Source organism: Corvus moneduloides, chromosome 11, assembly GCF_009650955.1.
Source record: "Corvus moneduloides isolate bCorMon1 chromosome 11, bCorMon1.pri, whole genome shotgun sequence".
NCBI lineage: Eukaryota > Metazoa > Chordata > Aves > Passeriformes > Corvidae > Corvus > Corvus moneduloides.
This window is the reverse complement of record NC_045486.1, coordinates 17908012-17933118: the sequence shown is the minus strand read 5'-3', so window position 1 is coordinate 17933118 and position 25107 is coordinate 17908012. Positions and strand designations below refer to the sequence as shown.

The 25107-nt window shown below is 44.6% G+C and overlaps 1 protein-coding gene across 2 annotated transcripts in view; it reads left to right on the top strand.

Moving 5' to 3' along the window:
• The window catches only part of RBM6 (RNA binding motif protein 6), a 57697-nt gene that overhangs the window by 9167 nt on the left and 23423 nt on the right, over window positions 1-25107 (top strand). For both annotated transcript variants that reach the window (XM_032120747.1, XM_032120748.1), the window contains 2 exons: window positions 699-768; window positions 12791-12864. In XM_032120747.1, the coding sequence (XP_031976638.1) occupies window positions 699-768; window positions 12791-12864 (144 nt within the window). The remainder of the gene's footprint in view (window positions 1-698; window positions 769-12790; window positions 12865-25107) is intronic.

Sequence of the window (25107 nt, the reverse complement as noted above, 5' to 3'; positions counted from 1 at the left end):
GCTCAGAAGACATGTAGTGTCTAAGTGAACTTGTTTGTTCTTAGTTACTTGAAATTGCTTAAATGAGGTCTTACAAAGATGGAAAAGATGTCTGCTGTTCCTGCTGGTTTTAGTAAAAAAACATAAAATGATCTAGGCTACAAGGTAAAAGTAGCTCTGTTTCCTAAAGCTTCTACTACGAATTAGGACTTTAGTTTGGGGTTTTTTTGTTTGTTTGGTGACAGTTCCAGGCATGAGAATCCCTACATGCAGCAGTTTTTGCTAGGGTTAGCTGCAGCGATCAGCTTCTGAGGCTTGATACAGGAGAACACACAGCAGGAACTTTGTCCTTCAGAGGATGGTAAGACTCAGAACAGTTGCCCTTGTACTTTGATTTTCTTAAAGGCAGTAGGACATCTTTGACCTTAAGTAAGGATCTGAGTTGAACTGTCTGGCTGAAACCAGTGTAATAAACCTTTGAACAGTTGAATTGTGGTGTAAATGGTGCTCAGTTCTTCAAACAAAACCCAAAAATACTTCTCAAAACCTGGTAACAATTCTCAGGTACTGCTGGAACTTAATTAGGAAAGTGTGTCAGTTTGTAACGGGCTTAACCTAGAAAGAATAGACCTCTTGGAGAGATGGAAATGTACATTGGCAAGTACCTTGGGTTTGGAGATTTGATTTTGGAGATGAAGTGGATCTCATTTTTCCTGTAGATCCTCAATGCTTTCCGAGGGCCTGATGGGACACCTGTGAAGGACCTGCGACTGAAAGATTACAGCTCAGGTGAGAATGCTTCTCCAGTGCTTCTAGTTTCAAGGTGACAACAGGGTATTTTTTACACCAATATCCTCTTGAGCAATTTGCTTAAAGTCTTACATGCACTAATTGCAGTTATTTTTTAATGAAAATGCCCTCTGAGTTTTGTAGTTTGTCCTCTTGTCCTCAAAACTGATGGCTATACTCACTGCTGCTTCAGAGGTAAAGCATGTGTCCAGCTGCCTCAGGAGAGGTGTAGGAGCAGCAGGAAGAGCACTAAGGCTGTTCTAATAGCTATCAAGAGTAAAGCCATGGGACAGCAGGTTAATTCCTCCATAGTTTTTTTTTTAACTATTACTAAATCTTGTTTCTGAGGTGGTCTTACTGTGGAACAAATGCTGCACAAATAGTGTCCTCAGGAAACCTGTTCCATCCTAACATTTCTCCTTCAGTAACCTGAAACTGGTACCCTGCTTAGATATGAAGACAGGTTAAAAAAAAAAGACAAAGTAAGTTTTATAAGCAAATATCCAAATACTGGTCTGGATTCTCTTCCTCATTCAAAGAATAAAGTTCTGCTGTACTTCTGATCAGTGTGTATAGGATTCTGAAGAAAGAAATATTTTACAAGGCTGCTTTGTGAGAAAGTTGTACTGGAACAAAGATGTGCGATGGTAGGAAGGGTGAGTCCTGGGGATTGGTTTGGATAATACTGGTAGGAAATACCTGGAAACTGGTATTTTATTTTAATTTTTTTTTTAAACCTAGGAGAGCAGAGGCTTCTACATTCATCAGTGCTTTTTCTTAATTTCCAGTATGGGTTGTATGTGAAGCAGCTGGACTTCTTGGTGTCAATACATTATATAAAGGCTTCCAATGTGTTTAGTAACTGGGGAGAGAAACTGGGGCAGTGGGGTATTTCTCAAGTATATTTTTGTTTCTGGAAGCCGTCAAAGGAGATTTCACAACCTTCTCAGGAACCTTTGAACTAAAGAACATCCCTGTGTCACATTATCTGGCCCAACAAACAGGGCTTAAGGGGTACAGTTAGTCTTTCTTGCTTCCTTTCCTCTTTTCTAAGCGTAGTTCAGCATGGCTGTCGTCACTCCCACAGCGCTGACTGCAACACAGTAATTGCAACATGCTGCTTTCTTGCCTGTGCTGGTGAGATTTGTCAGTTGTTGTGGGTTTTTTTCCTTCTGAAACACGTCACTTCAGTAATAAATCAACTTGAACTGGAAATTTCTTCGTAAGTCTCTTCCCGTGTGTGTTATTAGGACTTACTGCCCTCATTAGAGAACTGCTGTTTCTTCCTTCCCATTCCCTTTTTCAAAGGCTGCTCAGGATGAGACTCAGGATGAGTGTCTGAAGTTATGTGCAGAAGCTCCGGTATCTGCAGGTGGTCACATGTGATGTGAGGGTTGCAGTTTTCTGCTGTCTCTCCAAAAGCTGCATTCTGTTTCAGGCTGTCTCTTCAGCTGCAAAGTTGGATTTTTAAAAAGTTTTTCTGGCAATTGTGGGGAGGCAAAGAATGAAGTTAAAATTAGCTCATGTTTTATGAGCTGTGTAAAGCTGTTGTTTAACCCTGTCCAGTCAACATCAGTCATTTAAGCGGTGTAGCTTTGTTCTAGGTTATGTGGAGGCTCCAAAGTCTTTGTTTTGCATTATGTCCTAAGGCTGCATTTAAACAGCTCTCTGATCCTTCTTGCACAAGATGGATATGTCTAGGACAATAAAAGCTTCCTGAATTGTGAATACTTCTTTTAGAAATTGGGTAACTAGGAGCTGTAGTAAAATTAATCCAGCTTTTCACATTAGCTCCTCCTAGAGAAGTGTATAGAATTGAATTAATATTAACTTCTGAAAAGCTAAACCTCTTTGAAACTAGAGGCCAGTCAAGGGCTAAATGATGCTTTTGTGGTGGGGTTTGTATGTAAATATCCACAAGAATTAAAAGCAAACCTTTTGGGTTACTGATGTCTCTGGGATACACCTGCACTGCTGTACTGGCTCGGTGGGACGATGGCAGCCTGGCTCAGAGGAGCACGTGCTAAGCTAGTCTGAGTGGGTTGTATATTTTTGAGTGCTGTCCAGAAATGTTAAAAATAACATTAATCATGAGTATGCATGTTGAGTGTGTTTGAGAGAAGAATGCCTGCAGCTGTGGGGGGAACAATAACAGCCGTAACAAATAACACACAATTAACTCAAAATAAGTGAGGTTTCTCAAAAAGATAACGCTTATCATAAAGCTTATCTCAGCAGCTTCAATGTAATGATTCCACTGTATGATCTTTCACAAGACTCTTTCTAGTTTGGGGAAAAATATGCGGTTGATTTTTCTTGGAAAAAGCAGCTCAATTTCTTTATAAAGCCCCTTTTTTTTACATACTGTGTATGTGCGAAGGAAAGTCTATTTTCACTGAAGGCTGTGCTGAGAATGGAACACTGTTCTTAATATACCTGGTGTGATTTTGGTATGCATTCAAGCTGTTGATTCTTTAGATTATTTTGTCTCTGAAGCCCACAAACTGAAATGGTGGCTAGATTTTAAACAAGGCAGTGAAAGGAGAGACCTTAAGAAGTGGCATAGTAATTCTATTTAAATCAAAGAGGCAGATATTTACAATGATAAAATGTCAAAGTCAGACTTTATAGTATTACCCTAAAAGATATTAACTTATAATTTCCGTCAGTTAGATTTTTGAGCTGATGCCTGTATGTTCAGACTGAAAGTGCCAAATCCATTTTTGGGGGGAAGAGGGCTTCTTCCAGTGTGATGCGTAAGCCTTGGCAGAAATAACTGTATTAAATCTTTCAGCTTGCCTTCTCAAGCATGTTTGGTCATGTCTGTCCAATTAACCTTTGCAAAGAACAAACCTTGAGGTGACCGTGGAGCCTTCTCAAAGACCATCAGCTGCTTTGGTGTGCAGTATGTCCTGGAGCCTTGTGTGGAGAGGCAGCGCATGGATGTCCTGCTGATCCCGTAGATGCTTGCGGTGATGACTTGTCAGCAGCTCTCTGGGAAGGGGTTGTGAGCTCCCCTATCCCATCTGAAGGTGCTTATGTCTTCTTACTGGGCTCAGGGCTTTCGTGTGGCTTTACACTGTGGTGTCCCCTCTGTGGAGGTGTTAGTGCAGTGTGTGACAGCACCAGCTGCTCATGGCGTGGGGTCTGTCCTCCTGTTACTGTCTGTGCTCCTGCCTCGGTGCTGACTGCCAGGGACTTGAAGCTGATGCCTTTTGACCTTTGAGGAGTCTTAACATGAACACACCTTGCCCTCGTTTTGATTTTGATCATATTTTAAACTTACCTCCTGCCTGATTCTCATCAGGCTTTATTGCTACTTCCCTGACTAATGTCAGACATAAGCCTGAGATCTCATCTTGAGGGTCTGATATGCACAGAACTTTGGCTGAGCCACACGTGTGCCCTGGAGAAGGAAGCACGTGGAGACAGCCTTATGTTAAAGGGCTGCTTATCTTAAAAGACACTGCAGTGGTGTCCGAAGTAATGAGTGAAAGCACGGAGCACACTCTGAGCCTTCTGTTCAGATTGTTCTTCTGGATGCGGCGTGCAGCGGAACAAGCTTGGAACATGTGTTTTCCAACCAGGATTCCTGTTAGTGTTGGTACCAGCAGCTGTGAAAGCTGTTCAGGGAAAGTAAGCCTGAGAAATGGCTGGCAGCCCATGAGACTTATCTAGTTCATTCCATAAGCCCATCTGGGGAACTGAGAGGAATTTTTGCTGGGCTGGGAGAGCCTGATGGAGAATGGACACTCTCACTGGGGTGGAAAGCAGCATGGCAGAGAGGAGCTCTGGAGGGACCAGGTGAGCTGGATTCCAGTCAGCAGGAGCAGTGAGATCTACCCCAGCCCCTTTATGTGCTCTCTAAATTAGTGCAGCACTTCAGAAACTGTGAGATTTGGGTTTTTTAACCCTATTCTGACCCTTCCAAATACTCACTTTTGAACCCTGGGTGGGGATGTGGGAACACAATATGGCACCCCTGAGGAGCAAAGCACCCATGGAACTGGAATGCCTGGGGCAGGTAGAAGCTTCCTGAACAGCAGTAATGCTTGGGCCAGAGCAGTGTCCACATGGATACAGGGGACTGATGCTAAAGGACAGGCTTCTTCCTGTGGTGGAGGAACACCCAAGAAATGTAGTGCCACCTAAAAACATGAGCTGCTTTATGGCAGCTGCCTGCTCCATTTTAAAAAGCTTTTGTTTTAGCAAGTGTTACTGCCACGAAGTGTTTTTTATTGCTTGCTCAGCCACCTTCTTGCCCTAGCATTCATGTTCTGTTTAATTTCTCCAGACCAGCCCATTATGTGGTGCTTGGAGCTGCTCCCCTTATGCCTCCCTGTGTTAAACTTAAAATTGCCTTGGCCGAGTCATACAAGAAACTGGATTATCTTGCTTGTTCTCTCTAAGCTCTGCCGCATTGGTGCCCTGTTAAATATTAATAAGCCCCTTAGATAAATCTTTAAAAGGTGCTGCTTTTTTTTCCCCCTCCAAGCGCAGTCTATCTTGTATATCACAACAGTGAATCATTGGTTTCAGGAATATATCAGGAAGCCTCTGGAATTCTAAATCGTATTTTTCAGTGTTATATGTTGCTAAAACTCATAATCTAAGGGTCCAGAAGTTTCCAGCTCATGATGGAAAAATTGGTGCCGGGTTTTTTTTGGTTGGTTTTTTTTTTTTTTAATTGGTGCACCTCTCCACAGTAGGGGTAAGTTCTCCATTTTCCATGGCTGGAGTGCATTCCAAGGCAGTGAGATCTCCTTTCCCTTGAGGCGGATGTGGCTGTGCATTTGTCAGGCCCACATATAACAGGGTTTTATCTTCCTTCCTGTGGGTGGTGTTTGGGTAGGGCTGCTCTTGGAGGCCAGAAAAGCTGGCAAGATGCTGCTCCTGCCACAGGTGCCATCATGCTGCAGCTCCCAGCCTTAGGTAGGACTGGAGGGGTGAGCTGCTCCTCTGCAGGGGGAGTGAGTGTTTCTGGAACTGTGCCAAACAGAAACCATTTTGTTTCCTTTCTGGAGTGATGCAGTCCCCTTGGGGAAACCTCTCTGAAGGGTGGATTTGTGGCCAGCTAGTGGTTTCCCCATACAGAGGGCTTGGCACCAACCCGCTGGAGTAAGATGAGGACTAGGTCCCACAAGAACTTAGATTCTTGGGTTTGGTACAAAGAGCACACTGTGGGTTGCTGTGGGATGTCTCTAGCACATGCTGTGGTGCAGAGGGCATCTGGCCTGTTGTGCTAATTATACGGAGGACAGCTTGGCTCACCATCAAGGCTGGTGCTGATGCACAATAGGACGAATAATCTCCTGTTGCTGTGCTTAGTGCTCTGCACAGTGAAGGTTGTGTGGCCCACTCTGCTGCATCAGCCATGACTCAGGCATGCACACCTCAGACACTTGCTAAGAGCTGAGGTGACTGTCCCTGAGCTCATGAGATGCTGTAGCACACGAGGAGTTTCCCCTTGAGGTGTGGTCAGATCCTCCTGTCATCAGCAGAGTTCTGCAGACTGCTGGGCTCACCTGCCAGGACTTGTGGAAATATCTTCAGCACTGATCTGCCTGAACCAATTGATTCTAGTTTGTAGCCAGAATACCCTGCCAAGAACCAAAAAATACACTTAGCTGGAATTAGTCCATGGCATCAACAGCAGTCCTTGCCACTTTTCCCAGCTGTGTGGGCAGTAGGCTTTTAGCTTGCCTTGCTTGGTTTCAGGGCACTGGTGCATTGTTTCTTGGAACCAAAGGTGTTCTTGCTCCTCTTTCCTCATTTGTGATGTGGTAGCTTAGGAAATAGGAAGTACAAATCTGGCCTAAGTCTGTTTGTGGTAGTGATCAACCTTGGTTCAGGGTTATAAGCCTATTCCGAAAAGGCAATGAACACATCTATCCATAAAACATGCTCACAGCCTTTTTGACATGCAGAATCCATTTTTACAAAGATGCTCATTCCTTGCATCTCTGGAGCAAAACTTCATGGCTCTGCACAGTGTACTGACACTACCTTGATTGCCTTGTGCTAAGATGACAAGTCATATATCCTGGAGACCAGGTTCACGTTATCAGCATTTTAAAACCAACTTCCTGGATGGAACACCTTCCCAGGTATGCAGCTTACAGTCCTCTCTCATGGAGTTCAGTGAAATCTCCAGCCTTCCTCAGATTCCAGGTTTCTGTACAAACATAATGCTGTGATACTTTGTCTTTAATAAAACTACAGTGTGTACAATCTTAGCATTGGGGTTTTTTCTCTCCTTTGTGCTGGTGTATAAACTATCCTCCTTTATGAATGTTGGACAGCCGTTTGGGGCTCTGACTGTAGTAGTTCCTGTAGTTTATGGAGCTGCCAGTGTCTGCCTTTGAGGGTGTCTCAGGCAGGTCCTTTCTGTGTCTTGTTCTCCAGGATGGAGGGAGGAGGATGGACTGTAGTGCTGTATCTTTCAGAGTACAGCTCTGTTTCATTTCCTGTGGTTTCAGTGCTGTTCTCTGTCATGAATGAGTGTGTAAGAGTGTACTTCTTTACACAGAGGGACAGCAGGAAGTGACAGGCCTTTTCCCAGCAGCAGGTGGGGCTTGTAAATGCTCAGCCTTTGAAAGGAATTGGGGATATGGCTTGTTGCAGATTGTCCTGTTTATTCTAGTACAGCTCTTCAGCTTTAGTAGCTCTGAAGACCAATTTATCTGTGCAGTAAAGAGATCTGACAAATTTATGGATGCTCAGAATCTACCAGCTGGTATTGAGAGAGCTCATGATTTTGGCTTCTGTGGTAGCATAGATAGATTGCCGCCGTCTCTGCCATACTGTGGGGGTGCCCTCCAGCTTTTCAGACTGGTTGGACTTTCCTCTGCCCACCATAGAAGGCACTACTCTGGTGCCCATCCTCACTGCAAAGGCAGTGCCTGCTGGGTAAGCACAGGTACAGCCACTCCTGAGCATGTCCAGGAGCTCCTGTTTTCTTGGAAGCTTTGAGTGCATGATGCCTCCTAATAGTAGTCCAGTGTAATAGCACAGAGATCCAGAGAAAGCCCTGTGTTCTCCAGCATTTTCTTGTGATGAGGTATTCACTGTGGCATGGATGACCTACATCCACATCTTTCCTTGGAGGAAACAGGCAAATCTTGTGCATGGAGTCATGGGCACATTGCCAAAATCTCCCACTCATGAGGTAGATCTTCCTTTCAACCACGGAATGGCAGATTCTCTGAGAACAGGGTGCACAATCCCTGTCTCCATTACCTGAGCTCCACAAAGGTCAGTGTGTGAGACTGCAGATTCCTTCAGGGATATAGAAATTCTTCATAATCCATACTCCATGCTGTAGTTGCCCTTGGAGCAACAGAACTTTCTTCTCTAGCATGGGTGAAACTCTGTAGAGGATTTCCTCAGCTGCACCCTGCTCTGCCGAGTGTAGTGTCCTTTGGTGAGCTGTTGCATGGAGTTACTTTAATGGGAGACCATCTTCTTCCCATCGCAGAGGAGAGGGAATATCTTTGTATTGCACCAGAGCAGCCAGGGGTTTGTCACAGTTGTTTTTGCAGAGGCAGGTGATGGTTCTCCATGGACATGAGGTGACCTAATGCCTTAAGCTTGTTGGGGTTGTGCAGGAGCACGACTGACTGCACGCTCATTCCTAGAATCAAGAAGCTGGATCGCCTCTTGGATTGGATGCCTTTGTCATGTTGCCATCCTTTCTTCTTTCCAAAACTATCTTTGCTTTGGCACAGACAGGGCTGCTGTCACTACAGGATTTTTTCGTTTGGTCTTCTAAAACTCTAGAGATATTTTTTTGTCTTCACACTGCTTACAGCCCCTCTGAGAACAACATTATGGTTTTCCTTTATTTAGATCTTTGATATAACAAACTATGGTGCAGTAACACATTACTATGTGTCAGTTGTTCAGAAGAAACTGTGTCTGTATAGAGACAGGACTTATTTTAAATCCCAAGTCTTTGATCTCTATATCTGAAGCCAAAGAACAGTAATTTTAAGGCAGGCTTTCAGGATTTTTAGCCAAACTATTGCATGCTAGCAGGGACCCTCCATTTGCTGTCAAAACTCGTTTTGCTAGAACATGTCTTTTTCAGAGGCAGAATGTTCCTTATTCCAATGCTTGCAGAGCAGCTTCCTGGAGCTCTAAATGTGTCCTTACTCCTAAGTATTAAGAGTTTGTGCCATTTTCAATGCAGAAGACAGCCGAGCATGCTTTGGGAGCATCCGTAAAGGATTGTGTATACATAGAAGCACTTAAGGGAAAGCAGAAGTCCTCTGAAATCTATGTGCATGCTGTCCTTGCGTTCTGATTTCATCCGTCATACACAGCCTGTGGTACTGTAGGCTTGCACAGCTGAAAGGAAGTAGCTAAATAAGGTACAAGAGTCCTTTTGCACAGTTGACCTAAAACATGGGGGGAGATGAGGACATGCATGTTTTATGGCTGTGCTAGGGCCAAAATCTGGGCGAGTTCAAGTGTTCCTGTTGGAAAGATCATTTGGACAGTGTAGCTGTGCTGCAGCATGCTCAGAGGTTGTGTGGGGAAAATACCACACAAAGATTTCTTTCCTTTTTGACAGAGTCTATGTTGATCATATATACTTCTGCAAATCATTACTCCATTCTAATTTCTTGTGGATCCTGAAAGTGTAGTATTGTACTAATCAGTAGGTGAAGATACCAGCATTTATATCTTCATGTGAAACCTTGCATGTGAAGTTAGGCCTCTTTGAGTCAAAAAACACCATGCTGTTCTTCAGCAGTGGTTTTGCTTTGCTGGTTTGATTGCTTTGGTTTTACTGCTCTGACCTGAAGAATACCAGAGAGTGTCCCGAGAGCTTTCACTCACAGGGGAGCACTTCCTATGGAACCAGTTCTTGCCATTAGGTGCCTGGCCCTATCCCTCCATCAAAATCCCAATTCCTGCTTCTGGTAACAGCACCTAAATTGTTGGCGTTGTGACAGGCAGACTGTGTGAAGGTTTCGGAAACAAAAATATCCAAGTCAGCAGCTGCCACACAGAGCTGGACCAGCCCTATGGAGGAGGCAGGGAAGAGGCACAATGGTTGGTGGCAGGAGCCTCTGTAGTTGCTCCCCCTTAAGAACCAGCCTTGAGCCACTTGGTTTTGTTTCAAGTGGTGTTCTCTGGGTAATGTGATTATTGCAGATGGTGAAAAAATCAGCTGCTGTTGTGTTTTGAAGGTGTAGTGCCACTGTTCCACAGGCTTCCATTTCAGTCACTTCCCTGCCATGGTGTAAAATGGAAGGATGCTGTGGAGGAGCTGGGGGCAGGGGGGCAGAGCAGGGGTGGTGTGCCGCCCAAGGCTGATGTTACTCCGTAGTTCTCACATCCTGAGCGTGCTTGTCAGATCCATGCAAAGCTCTGGATCTGGGGGAGGGGAAAAGTGTCAAGCCCCCACACATCTTAAGCAGTGGTTTTCAGCAAGTGGCTCCAGGCTGCTCTCTTCCTGCATCACTACTTTGGTGCTGTCTGTGCAAGGACAGCTTGCAGTGAATTCCAGAACGCTGCGTCCCTCTGCGAGCCGACCACAAGAGCTGAATGTCTGGCCTGGAGCTGCATTTTGGCAGGATATGGGGCCATGGTTATTGTTTTTGTACATGTTATTGCTGCTATGTTTATGAGTTCGGTGGGGGAGAGCAGAGGTGGGGAAAGTGCAGAAGGAGAAATGTGCTGGGCTTCCCCTTAACTGTCTCCATGTAATGCTTGGAATGGTCTTCTGGCGTATATTCCTCCGAGCGTCTGAGCTTTCGTATCTCCATATAACATTCAGCCTTGTGCTCTCAGTTGTGTCATGCTGGATTAAATCCATGTCTAAACTACTCATTCCCTTCATGAGGACTGGGATGTAAACGTCCTCTTATTGCAGAGCAAATAGAATGAAAACTTCTGCAATCTTGCTTTGTGTCTCTCACGAGATCTCTTACACATGAAAGTAAGATAGGGCTCTGATCTTGCCTTGCTGATTACAGCAGCTTTCAAAAATCCTCTCTGAAGGGGAATCAGGAACCTTATGGGCTGACAGATATCATTCATGCAGCCCTTTTCTAAACAGAAGGGAAAGAAGTGACTCGAGAGTTCTGGATTTGAGTAAGGCTTTAAAATGTACCACGTGAGGCTGCACACTGTGCATGGAGTAGCAGAGGTGTCTGCCCGGAATGCAGAGCAGTCTCCCAGCAAGGGGCAGCACTGCTTCTGGAGAGCAGCTGCCTTCTGCAGAGAGGAGTTCTCCTTCATTTTCAAAATGTGATCCGGTGTGGCTGTGCTGCAGAGCAGAATGGATGCTATGGGAACAGCTGGATCAGTTTGGTTCTGTCAATCCTGCCAGCTGAAACCACACCTCTCATTCCAGGTGCCCACTTGATGTAAGAGTGCCAAGTGGCTTTAGCTGCCTTCCACCACAGATGTTGTGCTGCTGGACTGCATCTTCCACTGAGCTGAAAAGCACACAGATTGATAAATTTCCCTTTAGCATAATTATATTGACTAAAATAATATGGGAAAGGGGAATAAATTCCTCTGTGAGGTAGAAGAGGGCTAGATTCAAACTGGAGTCTTGTTATTAAAGGCAAAGGTGCAAAGTCAGGATTGTGTTGTTAGAACAGCGTGCAAAGAGCTTCCAGAATAATTAAAAAAAAAAGATAAAGAAAATCAGTAGGGTTTGATGGTGAAATAGTTTTGTGTGGTCCTGTCTTTGATGTGGTAAACTACCAAAATGGTAAAGTGACAGAGAAGGAAAAACTAGAGAGTGCAGCAAATGTTCTTAGGCATTGGCTTGAGGGAGATGGGGGCTGTTTTCCAGAAGGCTGGAATGACTTGCCTGAGGGAAGCATGCATGCAGTTACCTTCCTGTGGAAGGTGAGGGGCTGAAGCAGTAGGAGCCAGATGCATGTACCTGGTTTGAGGATACCAGAGCTGAGATGTGCATCTTTAGTAGGAGGGAAGACGAGCTCTTCACCAGGACAGCTAGGTGCCTAAAATGGCACAAATCACGTGCAGACCAGCTTTCCTCTCACTCCAAACCAGCCTAAAGGGCAGCAGGAGGAGGGAGCCAAGCCCTCTCACTTCTTGTGCCCATGTAGGAGCACCTCAGCCCATGATCATCTGGAAAGTACTGTTTTGGAGTGTGGTGGCCTTGATGTGTGAAGAGTGAGGCTGTAACTTTAGGTTGTTCCTCAGCGCTCCAGTTCTTGGATATAGTTTCAACATCAGGGATGGATCTTGAGTTGGTCTTAGATTCTGTAGTGTTCACTCTGCACTTTGGGACATAATATTTCAGTGCAGGTGACTGGAGTACAGTTAAATCAGTGGGTCCATTCTGCCGTGACTGAGGTGACAGCTTTCCGAGGAGAGAGAGGAGTAAAGGCTCTCTAGTTTCTTGGATCTAAACTTAAAAGCTTCCACACCCTCTTGTTATGTGTGCAATGACATCTATACCAAAATGAGAAAGTTGGAGTTCTCATTCCTGCTCAGCTGTACTTTTTCATAATGCAAGGGATTGGACTTCAAAAAGTAAGCAGGTGTTGAAAGAAAAATAGCAAAGGCAAAGGAATTGCGTTAGTTCTTTCTGAAATATTGCCCAATTAAAATGCTGGCTATTCGTGTAAAATACATCTGCAGCAAGGTACTTGGAAATGATTTATCAACACTTACTTTAGAGAGTGCTGCCTCCAAGGTAGCACAAAATGTGAAACTGGCAATGGAAAGTCACCATGACTTAAAAAAAAGCAAACAGCAAACCAATTATTTCTTGCCCTAAGAAAGAGTGTGACTGTCACTGGGTTGTGTAAGGGAAAGTGGGAACACTGTACTATTAACATTCATGGTAAACTGCACAGTTAATCATCATCCAGCTAGTCCCTGGTTTCTTTCTTTTTCATTCTGAAGTAGAGGGGTGGTGGTTAGAGGGCTTGTCATTGGAGGGAAAGGGTAATTGAATATTTAATGTGGCTTTCTTTATGACAAGGCACTAACATGACTCCCGTCTGTATTTAAATGCTGTCCCCAGGTTACGACTATGGCTATGTCTGCGTGGAGTTTTCACTCTTGGAAGAGGCCATCGGATGCATGGAAGCCAACCAGGTTGCTTTACAATTCGGTCAATGCTGCTAGAAGATTTTTAATTTTTTTTTTTGGTGGGGTGGTGGAAAGCCAATGAGGTTTTTGTGAAGGAAGAGCTGTTCTTGCATAATACACAACACTACGGTTTAAATGTTGCTGTTACCAGAGTCTTGTATCAGGCTTAGAAATGCCAGTGGGAAAGAGCTGCTGGACACCAAGTGGTCTGCCCTCCTCCCTGGTGTGTGTCAGCACACTGGCTGGAGTCAGAGGCTGGTGGCTGACAGACTCCTAATGCAGGTTTTGACCCTGCTGTTTTTGTACTCACTGAAATGCAGTCGGGAAGAGCTGTGCTGGCAGTAAATGCTTCCCCCGGCTGTTCGTGCACACACATGCACATGTGACTGTAGGTGCGTACCCTCGTGTGCAGCTCTGAGTCAACTGTGACTGGAGTGCTCCACTTTGCCATATGCCTTACGTGTGGGAGAGATGCTTAATTATGCATCTCCCCCATATCTATCCTGTCCTTTGGCAACCCGGAGCTGCAGACACAAGGACTACCCTATGTACAGTTGAGCCTGGTAAACCTGAACATTTCCAGCCCTTAAAGGACAAAATGACTGAAATCCCCAGTAACTATTCAAGAGGGGCCTTTTTTCTGAGCTGGTATTTGAAGCTAGAGCTGTTGTCCACGATACAAGAGCAAGATGCATAAAATTTGTTACATAAAGCATAGATTCCCATCTCACACTGCCCTCCTTGTGCCTCGGAACCACAAGTGATGGGTCCCTCAACAGAGCCAACTAAACGATTGATCCCTCTTCCTTCACCATATCCCTTAAGTCTCCTCTTTGCTGCTTTCTGCCTCCTAATTTGCCTGAGTAAGAATCCATATCAATTATCATAAGCCTTTTTACCTGAATCCTGGGTCTTGCTGTCATGGGAGGAGAGTTATGAGTCAGATTCAGAGTTGTGCATCTGCAAAAATGTACTTACAGTTAATGAGTCTTCACAGCTGGGGTTTCAAAGGTCCCACTAAGCGCTCGCATTTGCCTCTATTTTCAGTTACAGAGGTATTGCAACTTACAAAAATGTTTTACAGAAATAATTCTGTTGCTGGGAAAGAGCCTGGCACATTCCCACCGAGGTGGTGTAGAGGAGCAGAGAGAGAGAAGGCTCCAGAATTAATTATTACTTTTACCATCAGTGACAACTTTTATTTCCCCTTCAGTGTTTCTACAATTCCCAATTTATTTTGTTGTCATTGGGGAATCTATAATTATAGATGACACTCCTTTTAACCAAATGCCTCTCCATATTCTCTCACATGAAATAACGTCTTCCTACGCAAGAGCAATTTCCAAGTATCTGGGAATTTTGGAATCCCTCTGGTTCTGATTGTTGATGCCTGCTCTGCCCTTTCTCCCATTTGGAGTATATGGAATTGGGCAGCTGTTTTGGCTTGATCAGGTTTGGTCCAGTGCTACAGCAGAGAGCCTGTAGGCACCAATCCTTAAACTGAATTGAGTGCCTGCAGGTGCCCAGTAAATCACTGCACACACATGCATGGGAAGAAGCTCTGGCTGGTGTTCCACTGCTGCTTACACTGACCTCCCCAGCAGCCCTTACAGCAGCCATTCAGGCTGGGGAATGTTTTCCTGTGGCTCCCTTCCAAAACTCAGGCAGGGTGCTGCCAGAGCCCTCCTAGCGACAGGAGTTGACGTCCCAGCCATGCACACCTGGCATGTGCTAAAAACAGACAGGGTATGAAAGTCTTGCAGTTTTCTTCCTGCTATACCTGGCTCTGTGTGTGTGCAGAGGAAAGCTGGAAGATGGAGTACTTGGAAGGGATCATCTCCCAAGCCTCCATATGCCTATCTTCATCATACTTTAGTAGACCTACAGTAGTTAGTAACTAATGAAGTTAGAAATGTGGGGTTTGGGATGACCCAAGCTATATGCATTTGGTCAGGAGAGCTGTAACTTCTGGATTGCCCCATATAGATTAATTTGTCTAATCTGCTTTTGATTGAACATGAAAAAGACCCCTTCTAATTACCTAAATAAAAAAACCTAGCAAGATTTGTACCTGACATACTGCAAGGGAAATAGGTGACTTTTAAATTCTCAGTAAGAGACAAACAGAGATCTTCAGAAAGGGAGTTACGAATTGTCCCTAGAGAACAGATATTTCACTTCAATGACTTCCAGGGCAGAGTTGCAAGATCATCTCCTTAGACTGAGAGTCTGCATTTTTGCAAGCTGCAAAACCAAAAACCTGTGTTAGCTAAGACACAGATTCTTTGATAGTTCAGTTATTTTCAGAAGGTTATCAACTGTCCCTGTCAAATTCAGTCACTTGTGAGAACATAAATAGCAAGTGACATGCTGGTCCCTCACTAGTCAACCTGCCTCTTTCTCAGGCATCTGCAGGCTGGGAATAAATAGCTTGTGCAAAACCAGCATTTTTGATGTTGCTTAATGCCTGTTGAACTGCCCCTGCCTGAAGAACAATTTGCTACATCCCTATATTGTATAATTCTGATATTGTGAAATCCCTTTCTTTTACTTGACACACACCAGCACCCACTTAAGATCATTGCCAGATTTGCAAACTACAGATTTACCAGGTTCAACTCCCTCCATTCAGGAAATCTTAGCATGTGTATGTGACTGCTGAGATTTGAGGGGGCTTTTCTGTTACATATATTGTGATAAGGAAACACCCATCTTCTGTGTTGCCCTAATTTTGCAGGAGCATTTTATTCCATGTGTATTAACTGCCACAGCTAAAGTAATGACAACAAGCCCCTTAATAATTGCTTTGACTTGTTAATTGTTGCATTGGCAACTTACTCTAGTGCCAAGGTCCCACCTAATATGCATGAAAGGTGCTGGGTCTCTTTTATTCCCAGTGTGGAGGTGCTGGGCACAGGGCTGGGTGAGTGAGGTGCCAGGTGCTGGCTCTCCCACTGGCTTTGGGGGGCTCTGCCCCGGCAGGGCAGATGAGCTGTGGATTTGTTGTGCAGAGCCTGGGTCCAGCCCTTGTAGCAGCCTCATGGTTGGTGATGCTCCTGGTGGCCTTTTGTTTCACGGTGGCTGTCACTTAAGTTGTGTGAGACCTCTTTTCTGTCTGTGAGGAGCTGCTTTTCTGTTGGGGAGAAAGTTATTTTGAATGGAAAGCGGGGGTTCTATCTGCTAAGTCACATGATTTCTCCTAAATTTTTCCCTTCTTTATTCTCATTTTTGAAAGGGTGTGGTGTGGCATTCGGTGTTTCTTTGGCGTAGCCCCTGGTGTAGTAGTGTTCCTGTCTGAGGGCACCAGGTTGGCTTCTTGGAAGAAACTTTGGGAATACATCCCATGGCTGCTCTTCTCTGTAGGCATGGGATCTTTTTGCATTCCTCCTTCATGTGTAGAAGAGAACAGACATAACAAGCATGTTACTTGGTGTGAGAAAATCAGGTGGGAAATGAAGTACCCTTTGTGTACTGTTGTATGTCATAAAGGCAGGAGAAGGAGAAATGGAGGGAGCCTGTCTCTGCTGCTTGCATATTTTACTGTTTTCACTGAGATGGAGCTGGTTGTTATACATATGGAAGCAAGAGGGGTTTTTTAAGCTCAGGAGCAAATGGTTTGTCTCAACTGACTCTGTAGTATTGTCGGCAAATCCTCTTAGGCCTCAAACGTAGCAACAGTGGCTGCATGAATATTTCCTAGCTTTTGTTGCTAGTAACTAACAACTTTGTAATCCTTTCCTCCTGTTTCTTAAGAAAGAGGACAAGAGGAGAGCTATAGCATGAACTTGTAAGAATTCATACACTGTAAATTAGTGTGCAGGTCTCCAGGCGTGTGCTGGAGTGGTTGTTCAAGACCTGCTCTTATGCCTTCCTGCACTGAGACCAGCACATGTCAGAGCAGTTTCCCTGCAGTGCTGTCCCTGTTCAGCTTGCTGAGCACAGCAATATCTCCATTCCCTGCTTGTTTTTTACTGGAGAGGGTAAGAGGGATTCCTACTGGATTTTGTGGGTGCTCACTTGAGCATGTCCCACTCCTGTACAACTAGAAACATCAACTGTGTGTTTCTCCAGCTCTGAGCCCATTCCCCTGTATCCATTCACTGCAGTGCCTTTCTGTATTCTGTGTGAACAGAGCTTCTGGTGCAGATCAGATTTCACAGGCTTTTCACTGTAGCTGTTGGTGTTAAAATCCACAAGATGCTGTGACAAGCAAGCAAAGCTTAGGACTTTCTGTCCTGAAAACATTTGCAGTAACAAGCCACAACTCTGTGTAGCTTCCTAATTAAATAGAGAAGGAGCATGTGGTTATCCTGAGAATGGAACTTCTCCTGTGACCTGTAGCCTTGGAGTATTTATTGAAGCCTCTGATGCAAGGAGTGTGTTACAATTTTTAAGAGAAAATGTGTGTCCAAGCATCAAAAATAATTGCTTTCCTTTTGGTAGAATGTGCTTAATTGTGGAGTCTGGCATTTTTTTTTCTAGAATCTGGCAGATTCTCCCTATAATGGAAGATGACACCTGCCTCAAATGCATTTTCATGGGCTGTCTGGTATCCATCATTTATTCACTTGACAATGTTACTCCATCTCTTTAGCTTTAACCTGCAGTTGAGGGTGGTGGCAGCATGTCCACAAATACACTGAAATCCATTTGTGTGTTAGGCTAAGGGTGCTGGAGATGGCCAGCTTTTTTTGATCTGTCCTTCTTGGATTCATAGCTGACATTATCTTTGCTTCTCTTGTTGCATATTGGATTTTGCTCAGGTTGTATCATTAGCACACCTCTTTTTTCCCCTGCTCTCCCTCACCCCCATGAGGCCTGTCCTGCTTTTGACTGTGTGGATTTCTAGAATCAGCTTTTGGAGTCTTCCACTTGGAGTGAGGGAAAGGCTTGTATACCTAGGCAGTTTCTTCTGTAAACATCCTAATGGTTTGGGAAACATGCACATTGTGGAGGAATTTTTATGAGCCACCTGACATATGGAAAGTTCTCTCCGCAGGCTAGTGGATGAGTGGATTTCCAGGCAGCAGAGCTGATTTGGGTTTTTTTTGTGTCTGATTCAGTGTGTGACCTTGTCACGAGCTCACCCTGTTCTTACATCACAGAGGCTTGACATGTTGAGTCAATAATTTTTTCATTCCCTTGTGTGTCTCACTAATCACTGCATCATACCGGCATTTAACTGGAGTTGTAAGCTTTTGAGATTAGTATGGAAGCCTGCAGTGGGAAGCTCCTAGAGCTGGGCAGACACTTGCCTGTGAAGAAGCGGTTACATCTGCCTGCAGTGACCTGTGACAGGGCTGGGTGCGTGGGTGTACATGTGTGTATCCTGCAGTGAAGCTGTGATAAATGCACTGCCTGTTTGGCTTAATCTCTGCATGCTGCAGAGACCTTCCATGTGCAGAGAAAGGTGGCTTTTGTTGTAAAACGTAACTGCCAAAAAGTACTGAAAATATTTCTCTGGACCTTTTTCTCTTCTGTCTTCTCAACATCTTGTGTCATCTCAGCTCTCCAAGCCGTGTGAATCCTCTTAGTCCCTCTTCCTTTGGCACAGAAGGTTGTAAGAGATCTTCTGCCAGAGACTTCACACACTCTTTCTTTCAGCCAATAGTAGCTTCCCATCAATGTGTTTTCTCCAGCCCTACCCAGATAAAAAAACTACAACCTCCTTCTTGGCAGCTCTGTCCTGCCTTGCCTCAAGAAGCAAATCATGCTACCCAATGTGTTTTAAAATAAGTTCACTTTTCACTAGAAGAGTTGTGAAGCTGCATCTTCTGGCTCTACTTGTGTGATTCCCAGCTTGCCATGTCCTTCCACTTCCCTGCTCGTATTCCAAAATCCTGTCCTCCTTTTTCCTTCAGCCTCACCTTACCCATGTGGTGGGGACTGTATGTGTTTGCTGCTGCTGAGCTGCTGCTCTGGAATGGGATTGTCCCAGAGGACAGCTTCTGGGTGAGCTGCCTGGAGCATGCAGCACATGCTTAAGTGGAACTTCTGCAGTATCTCTGGTTGCTGCTGGGGATGTGTGGCCCAGCAGGGTTATCTCAGGACTCAAATATTGCTGTATATTACAGAATTATCTATTCTGTGTGCTGAGGTTGGCTTGGGCTGCTGTATAAATAGGTTGTTTCACATAAAGCATCACTCCCTACCCTCCTCTAAAATGAAACTGCTCTCCCTCTGGCCCCTGCATTTCTGTTCTGGTGATGAGTTTGTTGGAATTTTTTGCCCATTGACATTTACAAATCTGTGTGATGATGTAACTCTGAAATAACCATTTTTTCCCTATAGATTATAAACGTCTTGTTAACCAAACTGTTCTGTGTTGGGTTAGATGTTCTGTTTACAATGCCAGGAGCTGGAGGGAATAATTGTGATTTCCTGAAATTTGTTTAAATAACTTAATTTGTGAGTGAGTGACAAGTTAGGTGTCCAGTCCTCTCTGATTGGCCATGTGATGTGATCTATCAGTACTTGTGCTGCATCACTCACAGCTGCTGGGCAGGAAAAGGTTGGATACTCCCTGCACTGGTGGCTCAAAGTGAGGAACCACCATGGGACAGCTGGACCTTTGGTCATACCCGGCACTGATGTTGTAAAAATGGGGGTACTTGAAAACTTCTTGCTTGTGCATGCAAAGTGCAGTGTGTACCATGGATAAGTCTGCTTCTACCCCTTCCATAGGGCTAAAGTTGTGTTCTAGAGGACTCATTGGCAGAGCATTCCCTAAGAAATAGCTTTGGTTTGGTCATTTTCAATACGCAAAGCATTTTCCTGAGTGAGAGGCATCTGGAACACTCATCCTTTGAATTCATTTCTAGGTGAGATCTTGCCTTGAGCTAGGAAAGATTTGAAGTAATCTTTGGATGCATGGGCAGGATACAGATGGCACCCTGTCTCTGTAGCTGTCAGGTCCTCTCCTCCTAATGTGTTAATGGAATAATTGTGTGCCAGTGGGGAAATCTTAGTCATAGATGCTACACATAGGTGCAGTTTCACCTTAAAGAACAATGGTTTACTGCTGGCTGCTCTTTCTCACAGACTGTATGTTTTTTATAGGGTTTGCATTCATCATTAGTTGATTTTCTGTGAAGATCTGTAGAAACTCTAAATATATCCCTGTGTAACCATTTGGAAGGTATGTATCTTGTAGCCTCAAAGTGCTTCAAAGGAACATGGTAAATCAGGTGTAGGATAGATTGTGTGGTGCTGCAGTTGATAGATTGTGTATATGGTCTGAAGGAGATTTTTGGATTAGGATGTAAAATCCCTTGATCAAGCTCCTATATGAAAGTAGTAGGACTGATGCCACTAATTTGCTTTGATGCTTTTGAAGTCATCCTCTAAGTAAGCTGGTGACTAACCAAACTGTGGCTGCACTCTCCGAAATTCCCTCTGGACTCTTAGAAGTGGACGGTGCTGATGATACGACTGGAGTGTCTTAAGGGAGATGGGCAGGCAGTGAGGGGGAAATGTCTGGACCGGTTCACTTTACATGAATCAGGACATCTCAGTGAATGAACCACAACTTTTCATTTCCAGAGTGAGACCATTTTCTGTCATGGTTTTGCCATAATAGTTTGCACAAGACCCGCCACTGAGAACGAGATGACATAAATTGTTGGGCTGAGTCCAAGGAGTCCTCAGCCCGATTCAGCAATGTCGAGGGGAACACCAGATATGTTTTACAAGCATATGAGCCAAATTATAATGCTAGGACTCCATCTGGACTGTTTTGATAAGTGGGAGCACACCAAAATGTTGCAATTTTCACTTGATGAGTCGTCGTTGTGAGCTTCAGCCTCAGAACTGTTCGTTCATGCTTTTGTGCTATCCTAGCAGTGATTGCTTTTCCGTTACTTGATGCACTGTTGGTGTTGGATTGCTGGAACAGGAACGTAAAAGGTTGACTCTAAAGGTGGAAAAAAATGTCAAACTGCACACTCCCTGGTGTTAAGGAGGAAGGCAGAAGCACTGTTTCCTTCTCTTCAAAGAGATGGTCTGCCTACCCTTCTGTAGAAATTATGTATGGTTTTTGTGTATCTGTGGTTTTGACAGTGAGAGAGAGCTGGAATTCCCTTCAGATGTGGATTTTAGTCTGTTTTCTTCCCAGCTGAGTTTGTATTGAACCTTTTCAATTTAAATAACGGAAGTTTGGCTACCTGGAATTGGGGTTCATTCAAAAGGAGTACATTGAATTTTGCTGTTTTCTGCTCGGGTTGTGAGACTCGCACGAGTGAAATATCAAATTCAGATTCAAGTTTGAAGATGCAAGATCAAAGCTCTGGCAGTCAGCAACTTTTATTTCTGTTTCCATTTGACTGTAACTGGGTTGTTAATGTTCTTGTCTAGAAATGAAATTATTACAGTGGAAAATGGGGGCGGCACGCCTAAGTGGGCTATTGTGTCATTATCCATCAATCACAGGCAACAAGGAAACAGGTATTTAACACAGGAGGACACAGAGTTATTATCCACCCCGTTCCCCTGCAAGCCACAGGGCACTTTCTAGGCTCTTATTAAAGCTTTAATACCTATGGAGAGCACGAGAAACACTGTGTGCTACGGGATCAGGAGCTTTGCTGTCATTCTGCATCTGTGCAGGACCAGGGAACACATGAGGTGGAAGAGCACTGAGAGTGCTGGCAGGCAAATCCCTCTGCACTGCTGAGGAAAGGCACCAGCTTCCCCAGTCCTCTCCCATTAGGGGGGGAATTTCTTCTTCCATCGTATTGGGGAACATGTGAAATGGACAGCCACTCGCATGTCCTCGATACCACTGTGTGACCAACTTCCTGAATCCTGGCTACAGTTGCTCCCAGAAGAGGGCTGTGTGGGAAAATCTTGAAGCTGTTTTGTGCAAGGAGACACAGGAGGGAGGTGGAAAGTTCTTCCTGGCTTCTGCAGAACAAAAGCTGTCAGATGTAAAGGAGCATTCTGCCTGAAGGTTTATTTTGTGGTGCTGTTGCACCATGTGTATGTGTTGACAGCTACCAGATGTTGCATCCAAGTGTCTTCCTGCATCTCCATGGCTTCAGGCCGCCTATAAGTTCAGTTAGTTATGCCTTCCACAGAATGAACAAACAGCTTCTGAAGGACAGGGGTCTAAAATAAAGTCTGTCATGTAAGGAATTACATTTTTAATGAGGGTCAAAGCTGTAAAGCTGTAAACATGAGATTTAAGTATTTAAAACTCTGAAACTGACTTTAGAACAAGAGAATGAAAGTAATTTTCTCCTGTTTTCATAGACAACAGGGGAAATCTTAGTTTTTTTGTGATGTACAGTCCATGTCTAACCAGGAAATTAGCAATATTCAGATGGGCTTCATGAACCAGATTTGAGCCAGGATGGCATTTAAAGCCCGAGCAAACATTTGATGTACTTTTCCATCAAGGATCTCAGGAGCAGAGTTAACAGAGAACGTAATTTTAAGTCTTAAGAATTCCAAGCTGTATTTTCATACACTTAATACCAGGTTGAGAAGTCTCACTAAGAAGCTTTCTCATGGTCCAAAGCTGTACATTAATGATATGATGACTAAGGTATTTTACTGTTTATAGCCTTAAATTTTTGAAAGCCTGATTGATTCTTCCCAAGCTGTGATATCACTGGAGAGGAGTGCTGAGGTGGTGTGGATTTTTTTTTTTCCCCTGACAAGCTGTTGTTCTGTGCCTGGTTCATGTGGGACCAGTGCGTGTCTGCTGTCACTGCTGCCTTCTCTGTCCATTCCATTAACTCAGCTCATCTCTTTTTCTTCCTTCCAGTGTGTACTGGGCCCATCACTAAAAGTAAGAAGTGAATTCCAGAAAGTTTCACACACACCTTCTAATGACAGGCAAATGATTGATCCATCTGGTTCTAAGAGGAGCAGCTGAAAGCATCACCTCTCTGGTGCTCCAGTGCTTGCTGCAGAGAGGTGAGCAGCACACAGGGAGCTGCAGGCAGTACCTGTGCCTGGCTGCCCTCGGTCTGCACAGGCCAGTCTCTGTCCTGAGCCACCAGGTATTAAATCCCGAGGTATTAAAGTCCCACAGGGGGTTCCAGTGACAATATCTGAGCCACTCCCTACTGTGCAGCTGATCTGACAGTTTAAAGAGATACCTGTGCATGCTGTTTCCCCTTCCCAATCCCTTAGGAATTTAGCCATGCTGAGGCACTTCTGACACAACAGGGATCTGTGTTCTTTTCCTTCCTTGGTATCAGGGTTATCAGAGGAACTGCTGTCCTGCACACTCACCTCTCTGGCTCTACTCTCCCAAAGAGCTGAGATCAGCCACCAGAGCCTCGGCGCCTGGAGAGTCTACTTCTGCATCCTGACAAGGCACTGAATTCCTTTCTTCAGCAGTTCTGGGAACTGACCAGGAAGGAAAGATCTGAATTTACCTCTGTTGTGCAGTGCAGTTGCCTGAATGAACCTTTTAAACCTCAGTGCCTTGTCAAAGAGGAGGTTCTGGGTCCCACAGGGAGCTGTGACACCCACTAGTGTTACATTGCACCCAAGCCAGGCTGGCAGGGAAAAATCATTTCCCTCCAAAGGGCTTGGGTAACTGTTCTCATGCTGTGCCAGGTTTCTTGGCAAATACTGACCCAAGAGCTTGAAGCAGCTGTTTTCCAAATCAACTCCTAAGAAGACCTCTCAGGAGGCAGCACCTGCTCAGACACAGAAATCCGTACAGGTGACAGCCTGAAGGTGGGCCAGGTGCCTTCTGGTTCTGTCCAGGTGGGACCATTAAGGATCTGGATATAGCTTTTGGACAGGCCACCTCAAGGTCACAGTGATGTGCTGGGAATCATCATTGGGATGACACAGATAAAGTGTTGCACTGCTGGTGGCAAAGGGCAGGGCTTTTATCCTGTGGGAGTGAGTATCAGACACCCACTTTTGTCATTTACTGGGAATTTAGGGATCTTGAGAAATGATGTCTCTAAGGGCAAAACCCTCTTCTCGTCAGAGGTGCTTCCTCTTCCCAGGGTTTTTGGGTCTTTTGCTTTCAGCAGAGAGACTGTCCTGCAGGGAGCTTGCCTGAGCATTGGCTACAGAGAAGGCGCTGCCAGGGCAGGCTCCGAGTGCCGGAGAAGGGAGTTTGGAGGTGTGTCTGGAGGAGCCTCTGGACCATACCCTTCTCTATTACAGTTGGTGTGTTTTTAGCAAACAGTTGCTGCTGCACAGAACACCCTGAGTCCTGTTCACTATGCAGGTGTTGGAATTGGTGTGTAATCCCATAGGGACATGCTCCAGTGAAAGAACATGTGCTTGTTCGTGGGCATGGGTCTTTAAATGCTTAATTAAATTGCTTGAATTTTCCAGCAATAAGTTTATCCCTTTGAGGCAGAGCTTTGCAGCCTAACTTTTTTTCCAACGTGATTTTGCACTGGGATTTAGGGTTTTGATATTTGTGCTTCAAACCCATGATTAAGGTGCTGGGTGTTTCCTCATTGTTTCCCAGCTTCCTTATGGCCGTTACTAATGGTAAAGTATCCCTGAGGGAGGTGCACAGGAAGGTCCTGGACTGGATTAGTGCATTGTGCTAATGTGCTTAAGTTTTATATTGTTTAACAGTGAGGTGGGATGAGATGACCTTTGAGGAAAAAGGTGGCCATGTTAAAAAAAAAAAAAAAAGCAAAAAATATTTCCAGGCAGTAGAGCAGCATTTTGGAGAGAGAAAGGGAAGCCCCTGTGTTGGGAGAGAGGGGAGTCTGTGAAGCAGCTGTTACTCAAACATTGTCCGTGCAGTAGCCCGTGATAAGACAAGGAATATTGATGAGGCAGAGCCATGCGGACCCTTCCCTAGAGCCATCTATGAATCATGATACTCAATATGCTAAATATTTAAATATTCTTAAGTTTTGATAGTTTAAATATATTTTTCCAATAGAGGATTCAACCTGATTGATACTTTTCTGAGCATGAAGCAAGTGTTTGACTTAGAATCATTTAGGTTGGAAAAGGCCTTTAAGATCAAGTCCAACTGTTAAACTCAAAGGCATGGCTTCCTCCACTTAGCCTGTTATATGGTCTTAACCATCCACGCTTCTCTTTAGCTGTGGAGTGGAAGCCAGTAACACCAGAGCACAGAACTTGTCCCTATTTGAGCTGTTGTCCCCAGATCCTCACTGTCTGGACTCTAGAAATCTTCTTCTGACTCCTTCATGCTGTAAAGGAAGGGCTTTCATTTTAAAATTTCCACCTTTTTCCCAGTGATCCTATAAGCTGATCTGCAGAGGTGCCCTCTTCAGAGGAGTGAGG